The sequence below is a fragment of the Chelonia mydas genome, chromosome 8 (assembly GCF_015237465.2).
Source record: "Chelonia mydas isolate rCheMyd1 chromosome 8, rCheMyd1.pri.v2, whole genome shotgun sequence".
NCBI classification, from domain to species: Eukaryota; Metazoa; Chordata; order Testudines; family Cheloniidae; genus Chelonia; species Chelonia mydas.
In genome coordinates, this window is record NC_057854.1 from 82,663,108 (window position 1) to 82,687,358 (window position 24,251).

Here is a 24,251-nt window from a genome sequence, read left to right on the forward strand (position 1 = left end):
GCTGAAGTAATTATCTCTGTGGTAACTTTTAAAAAATATATATTATATCTAGGTGTTTTGTTTCTACTGGTCACGCACATAGGCACATACCTCGGTACACATAACAAAATTTATTCCACACACGGATGGAAAAAATTAGAGGGAACATCGCGGGTCAGTTATAAGAAACTGGTTACTGAGATCAGCTGCAGACCACTCTTCATGCCACAAACATCACAGAGAAATCTGGGCAAGGCAAATGTGCCCACAATGGGTGTTTAACCACAAGTGCGCTCCTGGATGGTCGAAGAGGTCTGTGTATAGTGGTAGGCTCGGGCTTGCTCTGTTCTTCTCAACCATTTTGGCTGTAGCATCCTCATGACAGATATGTGGAGGAGTGATGTTGTTTAACGTGGGGAGCCACAGTACTGGTGTGGGTCAAATCATCCCAGTTACAGTAGGCATGGTTGAATACAGTTGTGTCTCAACCAACTTGATGTGAGACGAACGGAGCCAGACTGGAGCACAATATTCTGCTGAAGAGTAACAGACAGCTAAACCAGATGACTGGAGAGTTTGCATGTTTGCTCGCCATGAAGTGCTGGCCAATTTGATTAGAAGGTTGTTATGCGATTGAGCCTTAGCTGCAGTTTTCCTTGGATGATAAAGATATCAGAGATCTATCCTGGGTTGCTCCGAAGTAGACTGGGTAGGATTTGTGTTTCAAGACAGGTCCATTGAGAAAGACATTCAGTTCTTGGTCTGCTCTGGCATTGTAAAGATGGAACACATTCAAATCTGATTTGGTCATATTTGGTTGCAAATGCCACTGACTACAGGATTTGGCCATCTTAATCAAGTTGGCATTTAGGGCATCTTCAAGTTCTTGGAGTGACTATGTTTGCATGCCTAAGTAAATATCATTTGTGTGTGTGAACTTGCAGGACTGGATAAGCAGAAGGTCATTTGTGTGTAGGTTGAAAAGTGTCGGTGCCAGCACAGAACCTTGGGGTAGATTGATTTGTTGCCTTTTCCATGCGCTAACTTTGTCTCCCATGCGTACTTGGAAACATCTGTTGTGGAGGAGAAAGTCAGTGACGTTGACTACCCACGATGGGAGTGCTCTTGAACGAGAGCCAGACCATGTGCCAGACTTAGTCATGCGCAGCTGTCAGGTCCAGAAATACTGCTCTTGTCTTCGGGTTTTTCAGAAAGCCATTTTTGATTAATGTTGTCAAAGCTAGCACTTCATCACAGATGCTCCATCCTCTCCGAAAGCCCGCTTGCTTGACTCTGTCTATTGACTCCATTTCTGGGGAGATGCATAGAAGAATGAGATGCGTCAGCACTTTGAATGACACAGACAACAGAGATATCAGTCGATAGCTTGCATCACTATGTGGGTCTTTCTGTGGTTTCAGGAGAGCAATGACTTTTGACATTTACCAGGTCTTCAGAAGTTGCTCTTCATTGACCAATCATGTGCAGAGCTGTGCCAGCTGCTTCAGAGCACAAGTCCTGAGATGTGTTAAGAACACAAACAATATATTGTCATAGCCAGCAGCAGTGCTGCTCCTAATATCACTCAGAATTTTGTCTAAGTCTTTGGCTGGGTACAGCTCCGTGAGTTGCCGAGTGTCATTTCTCCGATGGAGCTGACACCATTCATCATGGACTTGTCATCTGACATGTTCTCATTTGGGGCCTTTGACACATTCAGCAGATGGCTGGCAGGTTGGTTTGGTGTAACAGGTGGTTGGCTTAGGCCGATGGTTGCTGAGCTGTGCTGAGACAATGAATTAAATTCCAGCATTTCTGACTTGAGTGAGAGACATCTAGATTCCAAGTCGTCTCTTCCAATTGTGCCTTCTAGCAGCATCCAGTGACTCAGTCAGAGGATCAGCAAATCTGCATCATCAGAGAATTCAGACTGACTGAGAAGTTTAGCACATTCAGCATCAAGGCATGGTGTGTAGACTGGACAGCGGTTGTGTGGTACAGATATGCAAACGGCTTTGAAGATGGCTCTTTGGAACTGAATGAAAGCTTGACTGGGATGATGTGCGGTAGTATGCAGATGACACTTTTTTCTAGAGCATCTGTGAACTTCTTCCTGAATTCCATCTTGGTTTGTTAAAGGTTCTAATGACGGGGAGTTATCAGCAGATGTGGGTAATAGAAGATTTGTGTTGGCTGTGTGGAAAGTCTTCCAAGACTTGATGTGATACAGGAGAGACACCAAGCACAAACCAGGAGAGTATTCATGAGACCACCTTATGGAGTGGAAGGAGCACTCCTGCTTTGCATCATGGATGAGGGCAAGATCATTGTTAGATGATCCCAGTCAGGATAGTGGCTGTTGAAGTCACCTATGTATATAGCTGGATGACCTAGTCTCAGCAGAACTTGGTGGACCAGAACTTGCTTCAGGGTTTACATGATAATGCACATAGACCTATCATGGCTGCTGGGTAGGAGCATGAAGGTGTCAGCCATCCCGCACCTCACTGACTCAGATTCTATTTCTCACAGAACCTCACCTACAGGAACTTAAAGTGGAAAACAACCCCTGCAAGTAAGCACGGCAATTTGAAACAAAGAACCCAATCCTCCATGGGGAACATCCCAGGAGCAGCCCCAAGCAGAAGCTGCTCTCCTCTGTCTCTATTTCCTTCCCAATCACCCTCAAGACCTCCTGCCAGTCTTATCTTTTGGAATGTCGTGAGATGTGATATGGAGTGAAGCTGGTGGTTCTTGGTCCCCTTCCTCATTTTTCTTCTGGGTTGGAGAGGCTCCTCTATCTCTTTCTTTGGCCTTTGGAGGGGATGCCAGGTTGCTCTATAACTGCAGCAGAGAAGGGGCTACTTGGTTGGTAGTTTCCCCCAATTCTAAAGACTCTCCTGGGTGTGTATGTGCATTGGGGAGAGAAGGAGGCAGAAAGAATGACAAAAGATCATCAGTAAGAGGCTAAAAAGAAAGAAAGAAAGAAAGAAAGAAAGAAAGAAAGAAAGAAAGAAAGAAAGAAAGAAAGAAAGAAAGAAAGAAAGAAAGAAAGAAAGAAAGAAAGAAAGAAAGAAAGAAAGAAAGAAAGAAAGAAAGAAAGAAAGAACATCTGCCTCTCAAAGATGACAATAAGACCGAATGGAATTTCCAGTGTTACACTGAAGACATTTTCCATTAGTATCAGTGGGGGAAAAAACTACAAAAATCAGTAAAATAAAATGTTTAAACTCCTAGCTCAAATAGCTTCAATAATATGGACAAATTCTTCTTTTTTGAGAGGGAATAGATTAGGTGACCTAATATGCCATTTCCATCTCTAATTTATTCTGGAGGTGCCAGTCGCTGGTCCATAGTTAAGGCTGAGTTGAGCTTTGCACTTATAACAAGGTTTCAACCTCTTTGTTATGTATGAAACACAATATGTCACCTGTAGTGACACACTGGGAACGGGAAGAGAAAAGGGAAGGGGAAATCTAATGCATCTAATAATCATTTTCTTCTAATTGGGATCACAAATCCAAAAATGTCTTATTCATAACCAGTGATTATTGCATGGGCACTATGGGGCAGAGTTAAGGTTGTTTGGGTGCCCAAACTGTGCATTTCCGTATTTTAACATGTTCAAATTTCTTTTAAATTTAACCTTAACTCTGAATTTCCTGAGTTATAATATTGGGGATAATTTAATATCCTTTTAATGATCTGACCCTAAATTACTTTTATGTACTCTCTATCCTAACACAGCAGTTTTGTCTAGGAATATGATTCTGTGAATATAGAAGAAAAAATAAATTTCAAGTGCAGAACTTGTTTACAGATTTAGGGGTTTACAACAGAAAAACTGAATAATAACTAGTTGTACCAGTACTAAAACAAAGTCACTATAGTTCTGCAAATACGTGCATGTAACCCTTAAAATTTAATTCAATTAATTTTTCTCTCACCAACAGAAAGAGACCACAAATCCCACGAACTCACACATTGCTAGGCTATTTTCTCTATTCCTCTTGCACATCAGTGGTAATCTTCTAGACTAAGAAAAATTACTTGAATTTGTTTTGTTCACTGATTGATTCAGTACAATTGATTCTACAGGATTCTTGTTCTCCTTTATTCAGAACTTCACATCAATGTAATTTCAAGGACCCTTAATAAATTAAGGTTCATGAAGGTTACACATTTCCAGTTCATTTAACAGAAATAAAATCAGTTACAGTTTTGATTATAAAGTGGTCACATTTCTGAATATCTGAAAATGGACTTGAGATTCACTAGTATATATGAATCCACTGTTTCTGTGAAAGATCATCTCTTTGCAACTACTGCAGTAGATACTGCTAAATTTAATTAGATATAATCTTCACAGTTTTCATTAGCTATTAACATTATGTAAAGATAAACTAAAGCATAATGAGTCCTTTCATTATCACATAATTGTTATTTTAATGATTACATTATGAGTAATATAATACTGAATGTATTTCCACTTTTCACATTAGTGGGCAATTATTTATAATGCCTTTTATTATAATCCACCCATAGAGATCAAATTATTAATGCCTCCATTTTACTATGACGGCCACAGTTTCAAAATCAATATTATAGCCACAGGGAGAATTGTAAAATAACAATGAAGAAAACATATAAGCAATTGGCCAAACTCAGTCCTAATATGTGCAAGCAAGGAGCAACTCAGCTGAGATCTTTCGATCTACTGCTGCTCATACCACTCTGAATTTAGTCTAACATGGGTCAAGCCTATTGATGAAATTTCAAAAATGGAGAATAAAGACACACTCAAGTCTTAACTTTTGGAATTGGATCCAAACTTCCTCTTTGAGGATGTCTGGATCAAAGGGAAATGAACATTCCAATAGTTTGATGTATAATCCCAGTCCTGTCCACTCATTACACTCAATACATTAACAGTTAGTAAAAATAATAAGCAGCCTTACACTCTGCATTCTGTCCATCAGAAGTATAAGGGGGTGTGGGAAGTTCCTAACTCTTAAAATTATTCTTTTAACAGAAATGTTACCTAGTGATCAGAGTAAAGGGGCATTAGGAGCGAGACCTCCTGGGGATGTATTTCTTAATCTGCCATTAAGTAACTGAGTGATTTTGAACAAATCATTTGAACTCTTTGTGCGCCTAACACACCGACTATAATGTCTCACCTCTCAAATAACAGCACATAAATAATGCTTTCTTTCATCTCTGGTTGACTAGGACACTCTGTCCCACCCTGTGAACAATTATGTGTCCTCAGTTATACATGCCTTTGTCATCTCTTGTCTGGACTACAGCAATGCAATATATCTGGGCATGAAGCCATCAGCCCTTAGAACAGAAAGCTGTAGTGCCCCTCCTCACCAGCCCAGGACACTGCACACACATCAAACCTGTCCTCCGGTCTCTCCACTGTCTTTCCATAGAATATTAAATCAAGTTGAGAGTCTCAGTCCTTAACTTCAAGGTGCTGAATGGTCTGGACCCAGCAGGCCTACAATATCGCCTAAAGTACTGAGATGAAGACAGTGATCAACAACTCTGTTCCTCCGGCACAGTGGAACGATCCACCAAAAGGGTGGAGCTCATGTGGGCAGGAGACAAAGTTCTGTCAGTACCTCGTCTGAGACTATGGAATGAACTCCCCCAGGAACTAAGAACCCTCACATATGTCATCACCTTCTGCTCCAAATTCAAGGCGCACTTTCTCATCCCTGCCTTCTCTAATATATTCATAGAGTGTGTGGACAAAAACCAAAAAACCCAACCCCCAAAAACCCAAACAACCTCCCCAAAAACCCAGAACACACAATTGTCCCCCGCGGAGAGGATGAGGGAATAAATCACACATGACAGATGTTAGTTATATTGCTTAATGCACTCCTGTTAGGTGCACAAAAGCTACAGTGATCAACACAGTACAGAAATCTACATAGAACACAATAACAGAAGTGAACAAATTTGGTGACTATCTTTTATTGAACAAGAAAACCATTTTGCCAGTACTTTTCAGGTGATTTTGTTCCCCTGAAATTTTGATTGTTCATGAAATAGCAGAAGACTGAGAAGTTGTCATGGTGACACACGCAAAATTCAAAAAGGCTTTTTTGAATGAATTTCTAAGCAGTAGTAGCCACGGCTTTCCTGGAGTCCCTTTTCTCAGGGAAAATTGATTAATCTTTCTAAGCCTCAGTTTCTTTCTCTGTAAAAAGGGGATAAATACTTCCCTGACACACAGGGATGTTTTGAGGTTTAAATAACTAATGTCTGTAAAGTGCTTGGAAATACTCAAATGGAAGATTTGTGGAATACCTTTAGGAGACAGGAGCTTCAGAATATGTTGTGAATGTAAACTGCAGCCAATACCTCATGGAAACTCGTTGCCTGTGGAACCTGTTGCCGGGGATGTTGTGAAGGCCAAAAGTAGAACTGGGTTCAAAAAAAAAATTAGATAAATTTATGGAGGATACGTCCATCAATGGCTATTACCCCAGACGGTCAAGGACACAGTCCCATGCTCTGGGTGTCCCTAAGCCTCTGACTGCCAGAAGCTGGGACTGGATAACTCAATAATTGCCCTGTTCTGTTCATTCCCTCTGATGTGTCTGGTACCGGTCACTGTTGGAAGACAGGATATTAGGCTATATGGACCATTAGGCTGACTCAGAGTGGCCATTTTTATGTTCTTATGAAAACTGTGAAACAATTTATGAAGAAACACTTCAGTACTTAGCATCTATTTTTGAAATTTATTTTTCCTTATTTTTTAAAGCTAAGAAGATTTCTGTAATTAGAGATAGACTCGTTGTTTCTAATGCATTCATCTACTCTTGCCGCTTATTTTCATCCTGATCTGATAATCCTCTAGTTGTGGCATCATAGTAATTTCTACAGCTATCTACGACTGTTTTGCATCAAGCATCACTTGATTATTTTTTATTTAAATGAATCATTTAAAGAAGGTTATTGGACAGGTAAATCATGTCTCTCTCTCTCTTTAACCTATGTATCAGTAGCATAAAGGAGATGTTTATAGGATGACTCTTCCATAACATAAAAATAAAGAAAAAGGAGTCTCCAAGGATCAGGCAGGATAACCAGAGTAACCTTACAAAAATAAAAAAATATGGGCATTTAGGAACATTTTCCTTGATTGCAGTTGTATTTTTACTTGATATTAATGCACTGTGTGGGGTTGTGTGTACTCTCTACAGTGCGGGGTGTGAATCATACTGAATGGTATTATAAACAAGAACTGCTTGGGATGAGTCCATGATATTTCACGTTCACATGCACTGTTACCCAGATCACCTGATATACTGATCAATATCTGAGACAGCACGCCAACAGTTTGTGGACATTTCCGAAGACTCATACTAGTGGCTTGTCTACATTTAAAAGGCTCCAGCAGTGCAGTTCACACTGATGCAACTGCACTGATACAGCTGTGCCACTGCAGCACTTCAGTGAAGACACTACCTGTGCTGATGGGAAAGAGTTAGGTCAGTATAACTGCGTGGCTCAGGGGTGTAGATTTTCCACACCCCTGAGCAACATAGTTGTACTAACAGAAATTGCTAGTGCAGACCCAGTCCCTGCAGAAGAAGTCATATTTCTCAAACTGTTGCAACTTCCAAAATCTCCTGAAGACATTAATACCTGAGTAACTCTACACCTGGTACCTCTTGTGCACACTATCCATAACTATGCCCACCTTTACAAGCTTAGATAATTTGATTATCTAACCAGAAGAAACATTACTGTAATTCAGTTAAATTTGTCTCACTTCAAGTTGTATTATATCCCAAAAGAACATCAAGGGGAGAAGTGTAGTTGTATATCCCGGAAAGTTACTTTCTACCGTCTACAGCATAAACATATGCACACATTAGTGTCACTGTTCTGAAACTGTATCATATATTCTTTGTATGGAATAGATATTTAACCCATGAAAGACTCATCTTTTTGCCTAGATTAAGACAGAAATACATCACAGAGGTACACTGATAGCAGCTTCACAGTTTGGGCTGCATTCTAAAATGGAGCATAAATTCTTGTTTTTCTCCAGAAATAGGTGGACAATAAGTGTGAAGTTTCACACAGGATTAGTTTTTATGCCCATTGATTTTTCAGTGTAGTTTTGTTTAGTTTCTCTTCAGACATTTTTAAATTGAAAGTCTGAATTTAAAAGAAAGTCTGAATTGGGCTCTGGCTAACCTATTTCCTTGGCAGTTCTAGCTTTCGTTGTTGAACAATCTTTCTTCTCAACCATTGCCTGTCTACACAAAGATTGGCAGAGAGGTGGATCCTCTGTAGATTTGGTACAACAGGTACATCCCCCCAAAATGTTGGAGTTAGGTCACTTTTAGCCCTTATTCACATCATCACTGAAAGTTTCTGTGGTGTACACACAAGCCTGACTGGTTGTTGGGGGAATGAACCTGATTGATTAATGAGTGGTCAGATCAAACACAACCTTTTCCATCTAGAGCTACACTTTTGTGTCAGTTTTTCCTGCTCCCAGGATGGGCTGCCTTCAAGGCCTGAATGGCATTTCTGTAACAAATATTCCCTATGTGAGTCTCAGCAGTTTGTTTGATTGCAGTGAGTTTTCTTTTAACAAATCCTGTAGATGAATGAAGTTGTTGCTATAGAAGCATAAATGCTACATGTGACTCAGTGCACTTCAGGTGACTGCCATTAAGAAGCCCACAATAACCAACAGTTATCACACCAAGGTAATTGTGATACTGCATTTAACTTCTAGTCTAAGTAGTGTATCTCAGCTATTGTATTATGGTGTATTATGTATTATGATAAGCGAAGACTTTCAACGACGACTACGGTTTTAGGACACTTGCATTTCACCTGGCAACAAAGTTATGTTCTTGAGAAAGATCTGAATTTATCCCTTTTTTTTAAACAACCCCTATGGCTCTAATTTAGGCATCTTAAAAAGGAAAATCATTTTAGGCATGGTGAGCTGCAAAGTCATGAAATATTATGGGAGTCGGTCCAGCGAAGTTTCAACAAATTATATCAAAAATTCCATATAAGCTGTGCCTATACTAACCTTTTTCCTCCCAAATTTCCTACAATTACTGCTATCACTTAGCTCCACCAGTAGTAGCAATGGTGGGAGAGCTAGAGTACACACGGCTACTAGGGCTGCTGGCATATTTATCACTATATTGTCTAACCTTTCTCAGAGTCGGCAAAACTGCAGGCAGGACCTTCTCCATGCTAGCACTCCCAATGTTGCTATGACCAGCAGAGCTGAATTTATGGTATCAGTGATAGAAAATTTGGGTGCTGTGGGAGGAAGGCACATGTAGATAAGAGAATGAACCATACTGCAATAAGGATTTAATATTTGGCTTAATATTAATCTTAAAGTAGATTAAGTGGTATTTTGTTCTTCAGAAATCAACAGATACATTCAAAGGAAAGGGGAAAATGCACAGAGGAAGATCAAGTATCCACTTATGATATAATGCTTGGCTTACATCATCAGGTAACAACAAATAATTTTATGGCTTGAGTCAACAATAATTACAAAATCAGTACGTTCCCTCACACACACACAAATCCGTTCCCTACCACAGTTTTATCACAAAAATATTAGCTAATTCTGATCAACTTTTTGTTAGAAAATTTAGCTTTACTACATAATTGGTATATGCAGTGATTGCTGTGTTTCTTAATGCAATTGCTATTGCTTTATGTAGTATTTACAGATTTACTGGCATGTTCATAAAAAATGAGCTCCTTCAATTGTGTTCCATCTGCCTAACAGAGAAAAATGTTCATCTTAATTAGGAAAATCTTCATAAAGAAACATAAATGCAGCTATTAATGGGCTACAGGGAATAAATCTAGCATATTCAGAAGCAAATGGCATCTTATCAGTTCATGGTGGAGTAAATACAGAGAGCATAAAACTCCTGAACAGTTGTTACCAGGCCTGTGATTGACCACAACCAGTGATATGGGTTGAGATTTAAGTGTTTTATAATGAACAATCCATTTATTTCATTAAGCTTTCATGCTTTATAACCTTGCTTTTTTCAGGTAATAAAGGAGTCTTAACTGACAATGAAACTGTTAGTCACTATATGAATTAAGATGGACAAAGCCATTAATCTTTTTTGAAGAAATTCCTTTATAAAACAAAAGGATGGAGGGGCCAAGGAATGGTTCAGGACAGGCCCAGAGACATGTACCTGGAACACTGACACTGTAGTAAGGAACATGGTTAGAGGCTTAATTCTATGTTCACTGAAGTCAATGGCAAAGTTCCCATTGGCTTTAATGATACAGGCTCAGGGCCTAGGTCTGGAGGATATGAATATACTTCAACAAAAGCCACAAAAACTCCTCCCCCCCCCAAAAAAAATGTTTACTCAAACATTTATATATTTTCTATTTAGTTATGAACTGTAGGCATCTTCCACAATCTAATAAAATGTCTACCTGGTTCTGTAAAAAAATAACATTCTCTTAAAACAATCCCCTCACATTCAAAACAGAAGAAGGAGGTCACTTAATTTTTCACCTTCCTTACAGTTTTTGTTATGAGGAGATGCACACAGAACACAAAAAAACCTTCTTTTAAAATCCATCTAGAATATTACTTCATACACATAGGTCACGAGTTATTGTTTGTACTCCCTGAGTCACAGACTCCAGCTCTTAGAACCAGGTTTCCAGTAGCAATATTCACAACTTTACATACAGAATATTCAGAAAGCGATTCTTGTAACTCTGGCCTAACATATTCTATTTCCACAGGTATTCCTGATGGTAAACTAGTGTATCTGTGGAAAGCAAATACAAAAGGGGCACAAACACGCTCCAAGCAATCCAGTATTTGATTCAAGCCAACATACAGGGAAATTGTTTAAAGCACTGATATTTGCCCACTACTAGCTTAATTACTTTGGCGAGACTGTCATATGAAGTAAACAATATAAGTGGCAGCAACATGATGTACTTTTGTTGCTTAATTTCAGTGATATCCTCACTAGCTCAGGCTTTGTATAGATTAATCAGACACATGGAGAACCACATATTAGTTGAGGTGAGCTGTGATGACTGCAGTTATCTAACAGTGTCAATCTGAACAGTAAATGAATATAATTTGAGAGAGCTAAATGACAGCGTTATAATAAAAGGCTCATATATTGCCAAGGTAATAAATAATTAATGGGTAACTGCACAAAATAGCAGGTTGAACACCCCACCCAAATTCTGAATCTTGATTCAGAAGTAAGTGAGCAGAATGATCCGTCTCTCTGCCTCAAATGATAAAACAGCTTTCTCACAACCTAATATGCAGCACCATCTGGCACAAGCACAGAGGAGGCTGAGAACTTCTGAAAGTGAAGCACAAAAGCCATTTAGTTGCTTTAGGGGTTATCGAAGATATTTTAAAAAAACAAACGAACAACCAAACAAAAAACAACCCTTCAAACTAAGGAGCAGAGGGTTTGTTGGTTTTTTTTGGCGGGGGTGGGGGAGAGTGGGGGGGTGGAGTTGTTTTATTTGCATTCCCTGGCTGAAAACATGGACCATTGGATCTTTTTTAGGGACACTTGCATAGCTAATCATGCCAATAGAGTGTCACTGAACTGAATTGTGTGGGTATGAGTGTAATAGAGAGTTCAGGTGGTGTGTATGGGAAGTCAATCGCATACAAAACAGGCCAGGTTTTAGAGTCCTCTTATTTTGTGACTTTTAATGAGAATTTCAGGACACTGGAATACATTTTCTATCTGAGATCATGGAGCTTTTTATGTTGTTACATGTATAAACCATGAATAAAACCACCAGGTTAAGCTGTGATTAGTTTAGGTTTCTCTCTTAAAAAATTTCATACCAGTAGTAACCAATATCACCACTGGTGTGCATCATTGACTGCAGCAGCTCCATTTGATGGTCCCATGGTTGTGTGTGTAATTGAACAGGAACACTATTGCAGCATTGCTGGCCCCAGATTGCGGAACTCATCTTGCTGAAGGCACTATACAATATGCACCACACTGAGTTGTTAATCTGAGCTGTTTGCAGTATAGATAGAAATGGAGTTCACGTTAGACTGATCTAGGTGATATTAGCAAACTCAGGATTCATTATATTATTGCTTTCTGAAAGTGACTTTCAGTGCAGACTGTTTTCTAAATGATCCTTAAAAGACACTCCCTTCCTCCTCATCACCTTCACCTAAGGCAATAACATCTGGTAACATTGATCTATTTGCTGCTAGTTTTCATTAATTGTACCCATCCCTGAGGGTGGTGCAGCTTTGGCAGCAGCTAATTAAAACCTATTTAGAGCTGCTCAGTGCACTTTATCAGACCAGAATTGGCTCTGTTGCTTTAATGGAGACTACAGTTTTCTCTATTATTACCAATTAAGTGAAGTTTATAAGGTTTTCCCTTACATTTCTAAAGTACAGGGAAAGTTATAACTGTCCTTATAACTACTCACCTGGATTCAAATGAATATAATGATGTAAAATTTAGTTATTGGCTGGCATTTCTTCAAACGTGCTTCAAATTCTCCTTTCATCTGACTCTATGTACATAATATAGGAAAGTGCAGTAAAGTATTGCAAGAAACTCAGATTTACAGCACTACAGAGGGCAGTGCCACTAAAATGTATTAATACAAAACTGTGAATGTCTGCCAATGTATATTATTTATATACAACAATTACTCAGAGTGGATGAACTCTCACACCACCCTGAATGACCAAGCCTCTGCCCAAATTCACAATACTGTGTGTCAAGACCAATCCCCAGATCCAGGAAGCCAGTTTCAAGAAGATATTATGCTGTCCCTGTAGAACAAAAATTACTTCATTTTGAAAATAGGAAGGTTGTTTGCTATTAATCCATAATGGGTCTGGCCCCGTTTCTTCCATTGACCAATAATTGAATTGTAAACAGACAGATTATGGGCTTGATCCCATGCCTATTGAAATCAATGGCAAAGCTCCCACTGACTTCTGTGGTGCAGGAGCAGAGTCTATTTGCCTATAAGGGGCTACACCATGCCTGTTTGATACTTTTCATAACTCTGAGAATAGAATGCGAGCACTATTTTGGTGAGAACATTTAAAGTCCCATTAATTTCCTAAAGAGACGTTACATCAACAGAATATAGAAACAGAAAGCTCATTAAAAGATTAACAAACTAGAAATCTGTTGTAATCTTACTATGCACTGGGAATGTACACCATACGTAAAGGCAGTACTTTAGGATTAAACCCAAAATAAATCCAGTTACAACTCACACTGTATATTTTTAAAGTTGAGCAGAACTTGGTTTCCCTCCAAATTTCTTGTTTGGAACATGGTAAAAACTGAGCACTGTTTAAACTAATATTGGAAGCAAGCGCTGATGTTTCTCCTAGGAACTGAAGGAATATTTGGCTGAGGTACCTGAAAGATTCTGTATCAACATCATAATAGTTTGACATGATACATGAAGCCATTTTTTTCTCATCCAGGGAGCTCTGTTGCTCTTTGCTGCTTCAGTAAGCAGAACAGATCCCAAATAGCCTTCATTACCATACCCAGACCCCTGAATGAAGCAGCACAACAAAACACGTATTGAGGATTTAACTGATGATGCATGTCAGTAGTTCCCAAACTGTGGGCCGCAGACCACCAGTGGTTTGTAGAGTGTTGTCTTGGGGTACAAGGAGTCCCAGCTGGTGACATGATGCTTGCTTTCCTTGTTTTCCCCCCGGCAAATCACATTAAATGAAGCTAACGATACATTTAATTAATAGTTTTACGTGGAAAAGTAATAATAGGAAACAATTTTTGTGGTGACATAGGATGTTACTTGATTGCTAATGTGTGTGTGGTTGGGGGATGCAGGAAGTGCAGGGTGAAGGACTAAAGAAGCCTTTCTCCCAGCACACAGTTCCATGGATGGGATGGGGATAGATCCTGGCAGATCCTCCAGCCCCAATCTTACCTCAGCCCTCTCTAGCCCCAGCCCCACATGCTGCTGTGCAGATGGCCTCTGTAGAGCTCACTCTCTACTGTACACGGGGAATTCACTGACCTTCCATCATGCATACAGCACCCTCTTGGAGCAGCATAATCACACACATGGTTCTCCACAAGCCAGTGGTATATAACTTTGGTATAATTTTACTAGAAACACTAGCCATTTGGTGATATGCCTGATCATCTATTTTAACTGAAACAGAATTATTTGGATTTGAGGTAAAGCTTGACAGGGTATCTTGACAAGAGAGGTAAATATACGACCTCTTCTTCCCTTTGTCCTGAGGTTGTATGTGTAGGAATGATGTGTAGGCCTCCCCTCTTTGAATAACATGTCAATTTAATCAATATTAAATTGAGCTGAAAACAACACACACACAGCTCTGAAAAGGCTTTAGGAAGGTATCCAATATTTTTTGGGATCCAGGCCAACAAAAATGGAAATAACAGAAGGTAGCAAAGGTGGGATAAATGGGGCCTGTCTGCTGCCTCATCAAGTGCCCGGAACAGTCAAAAACATATATGAATCCATTAAAAACATATCTGGGGGCTCACTGAAGAGCTGGCATGCAAGATGGCCTTCTCTTGTCTATCTTTTGTCATTAACATCAGAGTACCTCTTCACAGGCAGGACTTACCGATCTTTTCCGGTCTCCTCCTTAAATACCCCATCACAGTAACTCATGCGCTTTTCTGTTGTCACATAGATTTTGGCATTGGGGTAGCTGTCAACAGCTTTCTTCAGCATGTTGTACACAATGCCATTGCCATCTTTCCTCATGTTTCGAAAAGGCCCCCAGATGACATAGACCGTGCTATTGGCTTCCTTGAAAAAGTACTCGGGATTCTTGAGCAGTAGGGGAACACTGGTGTGTGAGACCACTCGTATGGTCGTCTTCTTCCCAACATCCTCCTCATAACCCTTGGTGGGAGCATTGTTCATTCTCCATATACAGGAAGACTGGTCAATCTCAATTCCCACTTTCTGACCAGCCATCTGACCTGAGTTCGAAACAATGGCACAGACATCACAGTCTAGCTGGAGAGGCTGAAAGAGAGAGAGAACAAAACAGATGACAGGTCTTACACATTGAGATTGAAAATTTAGTTAAAAGAAGTAAATAGTCCAACAAACTGGGAGCAAGATTTCTCTCAAAGCACATCAATTCCTGTGTAGAGGAGCGGGCAGTAAAGTCTATAGCTACTTAGCCCTGAATGAGATCCTTTTCTACCAAACGAATTAGCACACACTAATCTTCTGCTTCTATTCTCCTCATTTCAAAATCAACTGGAAAGTAACCACGTGTCTTCCACTATATATTTTTTCCTTTCAATTAAAAAGAATTTGAAATAAGAAACATGTAAATAATAGTTAGATGGATGTTTTGTTCCCTTGTAAGAGATTGTTGTCAATAGTAGATTTAAAAACAGAAAAAAGAATGAAGGAAATGTAGTTGTGCACGGATTGCATATTTCATCGATAGGTTTGGATGAATGGATATTTAATCTGTGATAAAAGTCAGCTCTGAAGTGGCTCTCAGCACGCATTCTACTGTAGCTTGAGCCTATGAATATATGGGAAAATGTGCCTGTGCCTTATAAAACAGCTCCTTATGTCTGGAGCACATTATTATATGTATACAGGTTCTCTTCCGAGGACACTTATGTCCCATGAAAGAGCCAATGAGATACAAATGGACCACGGACCTGTGAGCTAGAGGGTTGATCTATGCCTACTGAAGTCAATGGCAAAATTTCCATTGAATTCAATAGTGCAGGTTCAGATCCCAAACCAAGAACACCCGAGTCCTTCTAATGCTGGCTCTCACAGACTCTCTTTGTGGACCTGAGCACATTCTCTGACTATGCTTCTCTGCATGAAATGGGAATAGCAATAGGTTCCTACCTCACAGGAGTATTGGGGGAATTAGCCTGTTTCACATACTGTTTGCCTGACTCATGTGAGACAACCCCCCGATGCCCAAGAAGAGTAGAATTGAGCCCTAAATATTTATAAACAGCTAGAAGACGAAAAGCACTATATGGAATTCAAGCATGTGACATGTGAATCTAGAATCCTAAATCCACCTGAATGCAGACCAGTTCTACAAGAATTGGCCAGGTCTACAGATGCTTAGTGAACCTGGGCTGATGTTGGTCCTTCATCCATCCCATAGCCCAGGTTATGGATCCTCTCCAACTTTATCTTTGATCAGTGACCTGATCTCTTCTTTTCCTCTCTGCTGGCAGTCAATGTCTCCATTGCCTTCTTACACCAGTGAGTGTTGAGCCATCAGCCGTATGGCATGCTACCTGCCCTCTAAAGGATGGCTAGCAGCAGAGTGGGAGCCTTTCACTTCAGTGATGTGAATCCGTGTCCCAGCCACATTTGACAATTGCAGACTTGGAAAGAAACCAACTAAGACATCACAGTCTGTTCTGTGACAACAAACTGTAATGCCATAGATGTGAAAATGGTGAGGTCAGAAGTTGACAAACAGGTTAGGAGAGGGCCAAATGATAACAATAACAGTGCCTCCTATTTGTAACAAATATGTAACTTAACAAAGGTTCTACCCTCCCAGGCCCCTGAAGTAATCTTAAACACAGATGTAAAGGCTTGTGCTGGAGTGATTGGTGTGCTCTGGCTGTTTTTTAAAATGTCTTTTCTTCATTTCACTAGGAGTGAAGGATGCTTGACTGCACAGAAAAGTATCAACAATATTTTCTTTAGAGAATGCTGTACATTTTGTAGTCTTTGGGAGCTGTCCTGAATAGCTCTCTGGCAGCGTGAATGAAATCCCAGGAGATGCAGCTGAACACAACCACCTTTCTGTTTACCACTTAGTTACAGAAATCGTCCCTAAAATGCTTTGAGAGTACATGGATGGATGAACTAAAGAAATCTATAAGCATAACCCATATACGAGCATGAAATGACTGTTGCAGTCTCGGTAGATTAATTTATATTTTTTAGAATGAAAGTTCAAACTAACAACTAATGAACAAGGAATTGCTGGAGGGGAAAAGATCACTTGGCTCAAGAATCTAGTCCCGTTTAAAACTGTCTCAGCCTCATGCTATTGCTTTCTCGCTGTGTCCTTCCTTCTTCATTAAAATGTATAGCTCTCTCAAACTCATTTAAATTGTTTGATTTGATGGTCTCACTTGGAAATTTATTCCATGTTTTCTATTCACTGTTCTGCCTCAATAAAAGTCATACACTTACACTTGCAATGGTGTCCCTCAGTTTTCTAACCTTTTTGTTGTGATCCATTTATCGTGTTCCATTTTATCAAATCCTTTCATAATTCGGAGTGCTTATCTGGTAGGTTACCTTGCAATCTGCTTTCTTTCAACAGGAAGAGGCTTAATCTCTTTAGCCTTTCTCAGAACAAATATTTTTAAAAGATGGAATTGCCTGAGCTGTTCTAATTTGCATCTTTTCTAAAAGCAATCAGCTCCACGGAAAGCCAATGAAAACTTAACTCAGCACTCCATGTGGACCTGATCCAAATCAATGGACATCTTTCAATCAACTTCAATAGCTTGGAATCAGACCCTCTGTGGTCTAACTACAGAATATGCATCAGTTTTCACTCATTGTATATTGTAGCCCTCTGTGGAAGTATCCCAGTAGCCTGTTGTCCTGATTTATAATTGTCACCTTTTAGAATGATGGTTTCAACAATTCTTGTACAGCTGCTCTATAACTCTTTTTCTGGTTCAATATGCTATATTACCATTCCTGTGTTTTACTAACCCTCCAAGTGCTATATGAAACCAATCCTCTTTCCATTAAAACCAGTGGCAAAACTCCAGGGTGTCATATGCACAAAGAGAAGAAAGAAGCAGGGACAGCATTTCTAGTTACAGGTGCATGAAAATGGGGAAGGAGAGTAGGGGGAGATGGAGATGAGAGAATTACAAAAACCTACCCCATTGATGACCTTTCTGCACTTAGCAGTGACTATGTATAGGTATCTACATCCCAAAAAATAGTATCATGACTAAACACTAGCTTGTCGGCAACCTTAGCAGAGAAGATAAGAACTGAACTGAATGGAGAACAAAATGCCCTCTTCACCTTTAGAGCTGGTCATCCCATGTCAGGGCTGAGGTACATTGGCAGGACAGTGTGTAGAAGCCTGCACCGATACTGTATATATTCTTTAGTTAAAAGACTTAAATCAAAGGTATAATCTGGCAACTTCCACAAACCCTAAATACATTTACATAATATCTAGATACTATATTACTTAAAGAAAACAAATGACCATAGACAACCACTCACCTTTTCTTCTCTCCCTCTCTATTTAGATACTTCTGTAGCCCCTAAACACTGTTGTCTCTGTGTCTCTCTGAGCTATTATCTTCAATAATTTGCTTTGCCTCTGTAAAAATGATTCATTGTGCTGTTTCCCAGAACTATATAAAACGCCTCAGCAATGTTAGCTGGGCATGATTCTGACAAATTGTCCCATCTTTTTTGAATGATACATTGTAACAGTTGAGGAGCACTTGCATTTTAATCAGTAAGGAAAATGAAATGTTTGACCTTTCAATTTTCTGTGCAAGCTTACAGACAATAGAAAAGATAATTAAAACTGAATTAAAACTTGCAAAACAGTGTTGTTTCTCTAGCAAAGAGAAATGTCTGTGTAATAAAGGTCACTTATCAGCCAGTTCTAGTTATTAAATCTTTGTACTTAGCACTGAAGTGGCTCCACAGAATCAAAGGTCAAGTCATTAAATAATGAAACAAGGAGAATTAGAAAAAAGGTCATGAGCAATCTTAACTACAGCTGACCAGATGCAGCCAAATTTACTCACGGATGGGACCAAATGTAGCCCTGGAGCTAAGCAGATGTAGTTCCCACTGGCATGAAGCTGAATTTGGCCCAAGATATGCAAAAAACATTCCTGACTCTGAGTGTATCACAGTGCACTACTCTACCTCTCCTCTGTGCTTTACTCTGTCAGCCTCCTGACTCAATTACTAATGATGTTAAGAAAATGCAGATTTATTTTTTCCATTGTTATTTTAATAATGAGAAAGTAATTTTGTAATTTGGAGACAATACACATGTAAAATATAAAGGGGCAATTATTAGCAGTTCACCACATATTAATTTACTCCCCCAATGCTGAAACAAATGAGATCTTTTCTTGTAATCGTCCAATTTGAATGAATTCTAACAAAGCCGGTTGAACAAAGCTCCAGAGATACATTTCTCATTTCAGAGCCATTTATTCCTCTACTCTTCATGGATGTCTTTAGAGTTTTAGTTTTAAAGGATACAACATGTATAATGATGCCAACAGGGAATAGATTTTGCCTTTATTCATCTTGATGTTCTTTTGAGGTCTTTCAAATGAAAGGTACAAAAGAGGCATTAACCGTCTGGCATTGTTTTTATTGCTTTTCTGTGCTTTACAAGCAAAAAATGTATTTTAATTTTTCCCATATTTCAATAATGATTAAACAAGCTGTTTTTAATCTACGCTGAGTCACTTTCTGCAGACTTCTGGGAGTCTGGGAGCAAAGAATTTCCAGGGTTCTCCTAGAGAACACTCAGCACATTTAAAGGAAAGAAAGAGAGGCAATGCTCAATTTGCTTGCGTGTTCACAAACCAGAATTTTCAATTTGATAGCTCTCAGGAGCACCATATAAAAATAATAATCTATAACTAACATCAAAAAATAATAAGCAGCCCCAGATCTGATTATACTGTGGTTGCGTGGTTGTTCCCCTTTTCCTCCTGCTTTTTTTTTTTTAAACTCCAGCAGTTGGTTTGGCTCCTAGCTCAGGGCATTGCTGTGTCTGTGTCTTCATAAAATGTAATATTAAAATTCATAAACATTTTAACATTTGGACAGTATTTTGAAATAAGCCATGTGTCAACATGTGTCTCAGTTTCTAAATGATATAGAACATAATGTTCCCTTCGTTATAATGCTGTTCCTGAGACACAAGTGACTAGGGTGTTTTATTTAGGTGTGTGTCTCTGTCAATTGTACTTGCATAGTTACTACATGTGCGAGAGGAAGTTTTTATTTGAACTGTATGAGTTGGAGGCCAGAGTAAAACAGTTTCCTAATAGGAATAGTCTTTCAACAAAGGGCTGAATAAAGAAGGATCACAAGGTTCTTGTTCCAGACATGGATCTAGCTGCCACAGGACTATTATTCATGGATAACAGTTCTTTAAGGGTATGTCTACACTGCAATTAGACACCTGCAGCTGGCCCATGTCAGCTGCCTCGGGCTTGTGGGGCTCAGGCTAAGGGGCTGTTTAATTGCAGTGCAGATATTCGGGCTCGGGCAACCCTCCAACCTCGCAGGGTCCTAGAGCCCAGGCTCCAGCCCGAGCCTGAATGTCCACACAACGATTAAAAAGCCCCTGAGCCTGAGCCAGCTGGCAAGGGCCAACTGCAGGTTTTTAATTGCCATGTGGACATACCCTAAAAGGGCCACATCATCCCCTTTACTTTGGCTAGAAGAGGGCACTGTTATTTTATGGATTGTTGCTGTGTTTTGTGGGCAAACCTGGCAGCATGACTTTATTACAGATAGGCTGCCATTGTACAGGGCAGGCAGCCTGAGCGCTCGGAACACACTTGATGCTTTCCCCATGAATGCCATTATCTTCTGTAGAATATAAGACTTTTGTTTGAAAAAATTACCATTTTTACCCTTGTGATTATGAAGAAAACCTTCCAAATGAAAACCACAGTGTAAACAGTAGCATCTTTCTGAGTCTGCAGACAGACGGCTCCAGTTCCTCTGCGGCTGCTTACAGCTTTCCTAACAGCAGCTGACAGGAATGTCATCAGTGTCTGCCACTGCTGTTGGGAACAGCATGAATGGCTTTGAAACTGATAAGAATCAGGTAAATTTCACTCTGTTAGAGCTTGAGAAAGCTCTGAGCAGCAGCTGGGGTAGGCACTGGAACTATTAACTGGTTTTTTTCCCCGGTCAGTAGGATCATCTTCTTAGCTTGGTCCCCTGGTTGTTAGGTAGCTGATAACCCTTTCTAGCCCTATATCTGAGGGCAAGGCGGTGTTGGTATGACTATAGGTAAGTGTGTTGGTGGATGACTGATGGAAACAGGGTACATGTGAGAGACAGAGAGAGTGACTTTTAGGCAAGAACTGGGAGAAAATATATAAAGGAGAATGTAGAATATACAGTACAATGTAGGGCTAGAAAGACAAAGAGATATAAAGGGATGGAATATAAGGGAAGGGGAAAAATAGAGGGAGCAGACACTTAAAATGAAACAGGCAAAGAAATAAATGTTCTATAGGAAAGTCAGAAAAAGTGGAGTGGAGCCAGGAAAAGGTAAAAGGGCCAACAAAAACCAGAGACACTTAGTAAGTTACAGCATTAAAATGACTATTGCATAGAAAGCTGAACTTTTCATCCAGCAAAACCCAACAAATTACTTTTCTAGAACATGCCTAATTTCATTCAAATGTTCTAGCTTATGGCTGTAAATAACCAAAATGCTTGTCCAACTCCATCTATCACTCATTTGCAAATATACAGCCTTTGGAATATCATAGGGCTGTGATATCAAAAGCCAGGAATTGTTCCAGACGAATGCTTGCTTGGTGCATGCTGAAGCCAATAACTCATTCATGTTAACACCCACTATGTTGCTTATTTGCCCTCTTTAGCATTGCAGGACTGGTTGGGTCTTGTGCTGAATAAAGGTAACAATACTACACAATTTAAGTAAGAAGTTGTTACAACAAATTGTATTAACAACTCTAAACATAAAATAATCAATTTTCAACATGCAATGGCATCTGTCAAAAAAGTGCTTAAAGCTCTTTTGCAACATTCTACAGTGTTTGCAACAATACTGTCCAAAGAATACATGGTACTGGTGAAACAGGTTGGAGCTAGAGCCTCCTTTCAATTAATGCCACAATTTTAGTTGTCTTATAAAGTTATCCTTTGCACTGTAACTCTTTGATTTTTTCATGAGACACTAGTGATAAAATTAAATATGTTTTACTTATCAGGCAGATATGAACATTTCTTTCTTCTTTATACAGGGATATTTGCTAGAAAAACAGTACAAAGCACCAGGAGGTAAAATGTCAGTTACAGCTCAAGGATACAGAGTGTGAAGGAACATACTGTTAGTGCATGGACTGAATTGTGAATGAATCACAATATCAGAGGACCAAAAATAATTTCTCACATCTCATATCTCACACTGTAGCCCAGTACAATTTAAAGTAACACATAGCACATAATCCTCCCTTACAGAGTGTACTATAGAATGAGGTTTCTGAAGACAACCAAGACCAAGATGACTCTCCATAACAGCTCTTTGATTCCTCTGAAGACCAACCTCCTAGCAATAAATATCTGCACAAAGAATTCACTGTCACTCTGTGGAACGAAGTCAATTATCAGGGGGGAAAAACCCGGAAATTTTATTTGACTATGTCTCAGAAAGACATTGACCCATATTTAAAATACTGGTGGAGAGTAGGGGAGATTATTTTGCAACTACTGGTTTTAATTTGTATTTATAGTAAATGCCCACAGATAGCACTAAAATATATAATATATGCAGAAGATCTGTTCTGATTTTGCTTTCCTCTAATAACTTCCTATTAGCAGTACTTGTCATTAATAATGGGCCATTATCTAGGAATTTAGTTTGCCAAATTACAGATGCAGGAGGGTGACTGGCTGTTATGTCTCCCATCTGAATAGGTCTGAAAATTTTCCACCAGCAAATTATACGACTTCTAAAATGAAGTTTTCACTTTATTTCAGGTCAATTTATTTGTGCCTTGAGCTGAGAAAGTGATATTAGACTGAGCAACAAAAACTCACGAAAGAACTGGATTGTATTCCCATTATTTTCAAAAAGTAGAAATCCAGCTAACAGGCTAGAAGCCTCATCTCTAATTTATTTCAGTACCATGCTGTCTAGATCCATTATTTAATTTAGTCACTCTTGGTGGTCCATCTATCAAATTATTTGTATGCATGGAGAGAAAGTGATAAGCTAAAATGCTAATTATCCATTTTTCTGAAATTAAAAAAATCTATGCTAAGAATAACAATAAGGTTTATTACAACAGTTGTTAAACCAATACCATTTTTCATTTGTAAAATAAACCTTAACAAGCTTTCTGAGTCCAGAGTTTTAATTGCTGGACACCTTATCTAACAAGGAAATACATGTTTGCTGCTGGCCATAAACTTTTCTCTTACCCTCAATATTATACCGGGAATATTTGCTGTCCTATGTTGTGGCTGAGTCAGTTGTAAGAATCCTCCTTTTACATATCTGTTCTAAAATGTAGGCTACATTGTGGTTTACAAGGTCCAAGCCACAAAATCATTATTTTTTTTAAAGTTTTGACCGTGAAGCATTAAAAACTATGTTTAGTTACAGAAAGCAAGAAACTCAGCTTTAAGTTTCAATATGAGACACAAGCATTTAAACGCTATGGTTTGGATGCTATAGGAAAAATTTAAGACAGATTTGGGTTTTTTGCTCAGATCATTAGAAAGATGCCTTTTAAAGCCTTTTAAGTTATTAATGGGAACTACCAGAGGTTAGCTGCATTTTTAAAAACCTTGAAACTAAAGGGATGTTTTAATTGAATGATTTACTGTGCACAGGCATTGCTGTAGTTTATTTGATTATGGTTCCTTTTACAAGACTGATTCAGTGCATATGTTAATTAGCAACATTTTAATCAGCGCTATATACTTCATTGTGTGCTCTCCCTCCCCCTCTGAATTGAATATGGCACCCCAGAGAGCCTTATTCACCACTCCTTGACCCAGCCAAAATTTTCCCAAAGGAAGGCCTTGATCCTGCAATGAGTGCCGCAGATGGACCCCTTAATCTGTGTGGAGCCCAGCTGATGTCAATGGGGCTCTATGCAGGTCTAAGGGTTCGCTCATGAGGACATCATGGGAGAATAAATAACTAAAGGAGTGTTGAATAGGACACAGGTATGAGACACTTACCTGGGAGGTTAAAAATGTTATAGAGCAACGGGGAAATACAATTTTATTTTTAAAAAGGGGTTTTATTAAAAAAAACAAACAAACCACTTTTCTCCAGGTTCCACTATAAAGTCCCAATTGACTTGTCTGATATCAATAAGATTTCCATAGTATAAACAACCCCCATTCAAAATCAGAAAGCTAGAACTTTATAGCCAGTTAAGCTATAGTTTATAATATTT

The 24,251-nt window shown here is 39.2% G+C and overlaps 1 protein-coding gene across 2 annotated transcripts in view; it reads right to left on the minus strand.

The window, feature by feature from the left end:
- ST6GALNAC3 (ST6 N-acetylgalactosaminide alpha-2,6-sialyltransferase 3) overlaps positions 1 to 24,251 on the minus strand; it is a 351,382-nt gene that overhangs the window by 93,869 nt on the left and 233,262 nt on the right. Inside the window, exon 3 of one of the 2 annotated variants that reach the window (XM_027824999.3) lies at positions 14,654 to 15,063. In XM_027824999.3, the coding sequence (XP_027680800.1) occupies positions 14,654 to 15,063 (410 nt within the window). Of the gene's footprint in view, positions 1 to 11,569; positions 15,064 to 24,251 lie in introns of those variants that run through there. The other variant, XM_043520975.1, reaches the window with a different exon arrangement.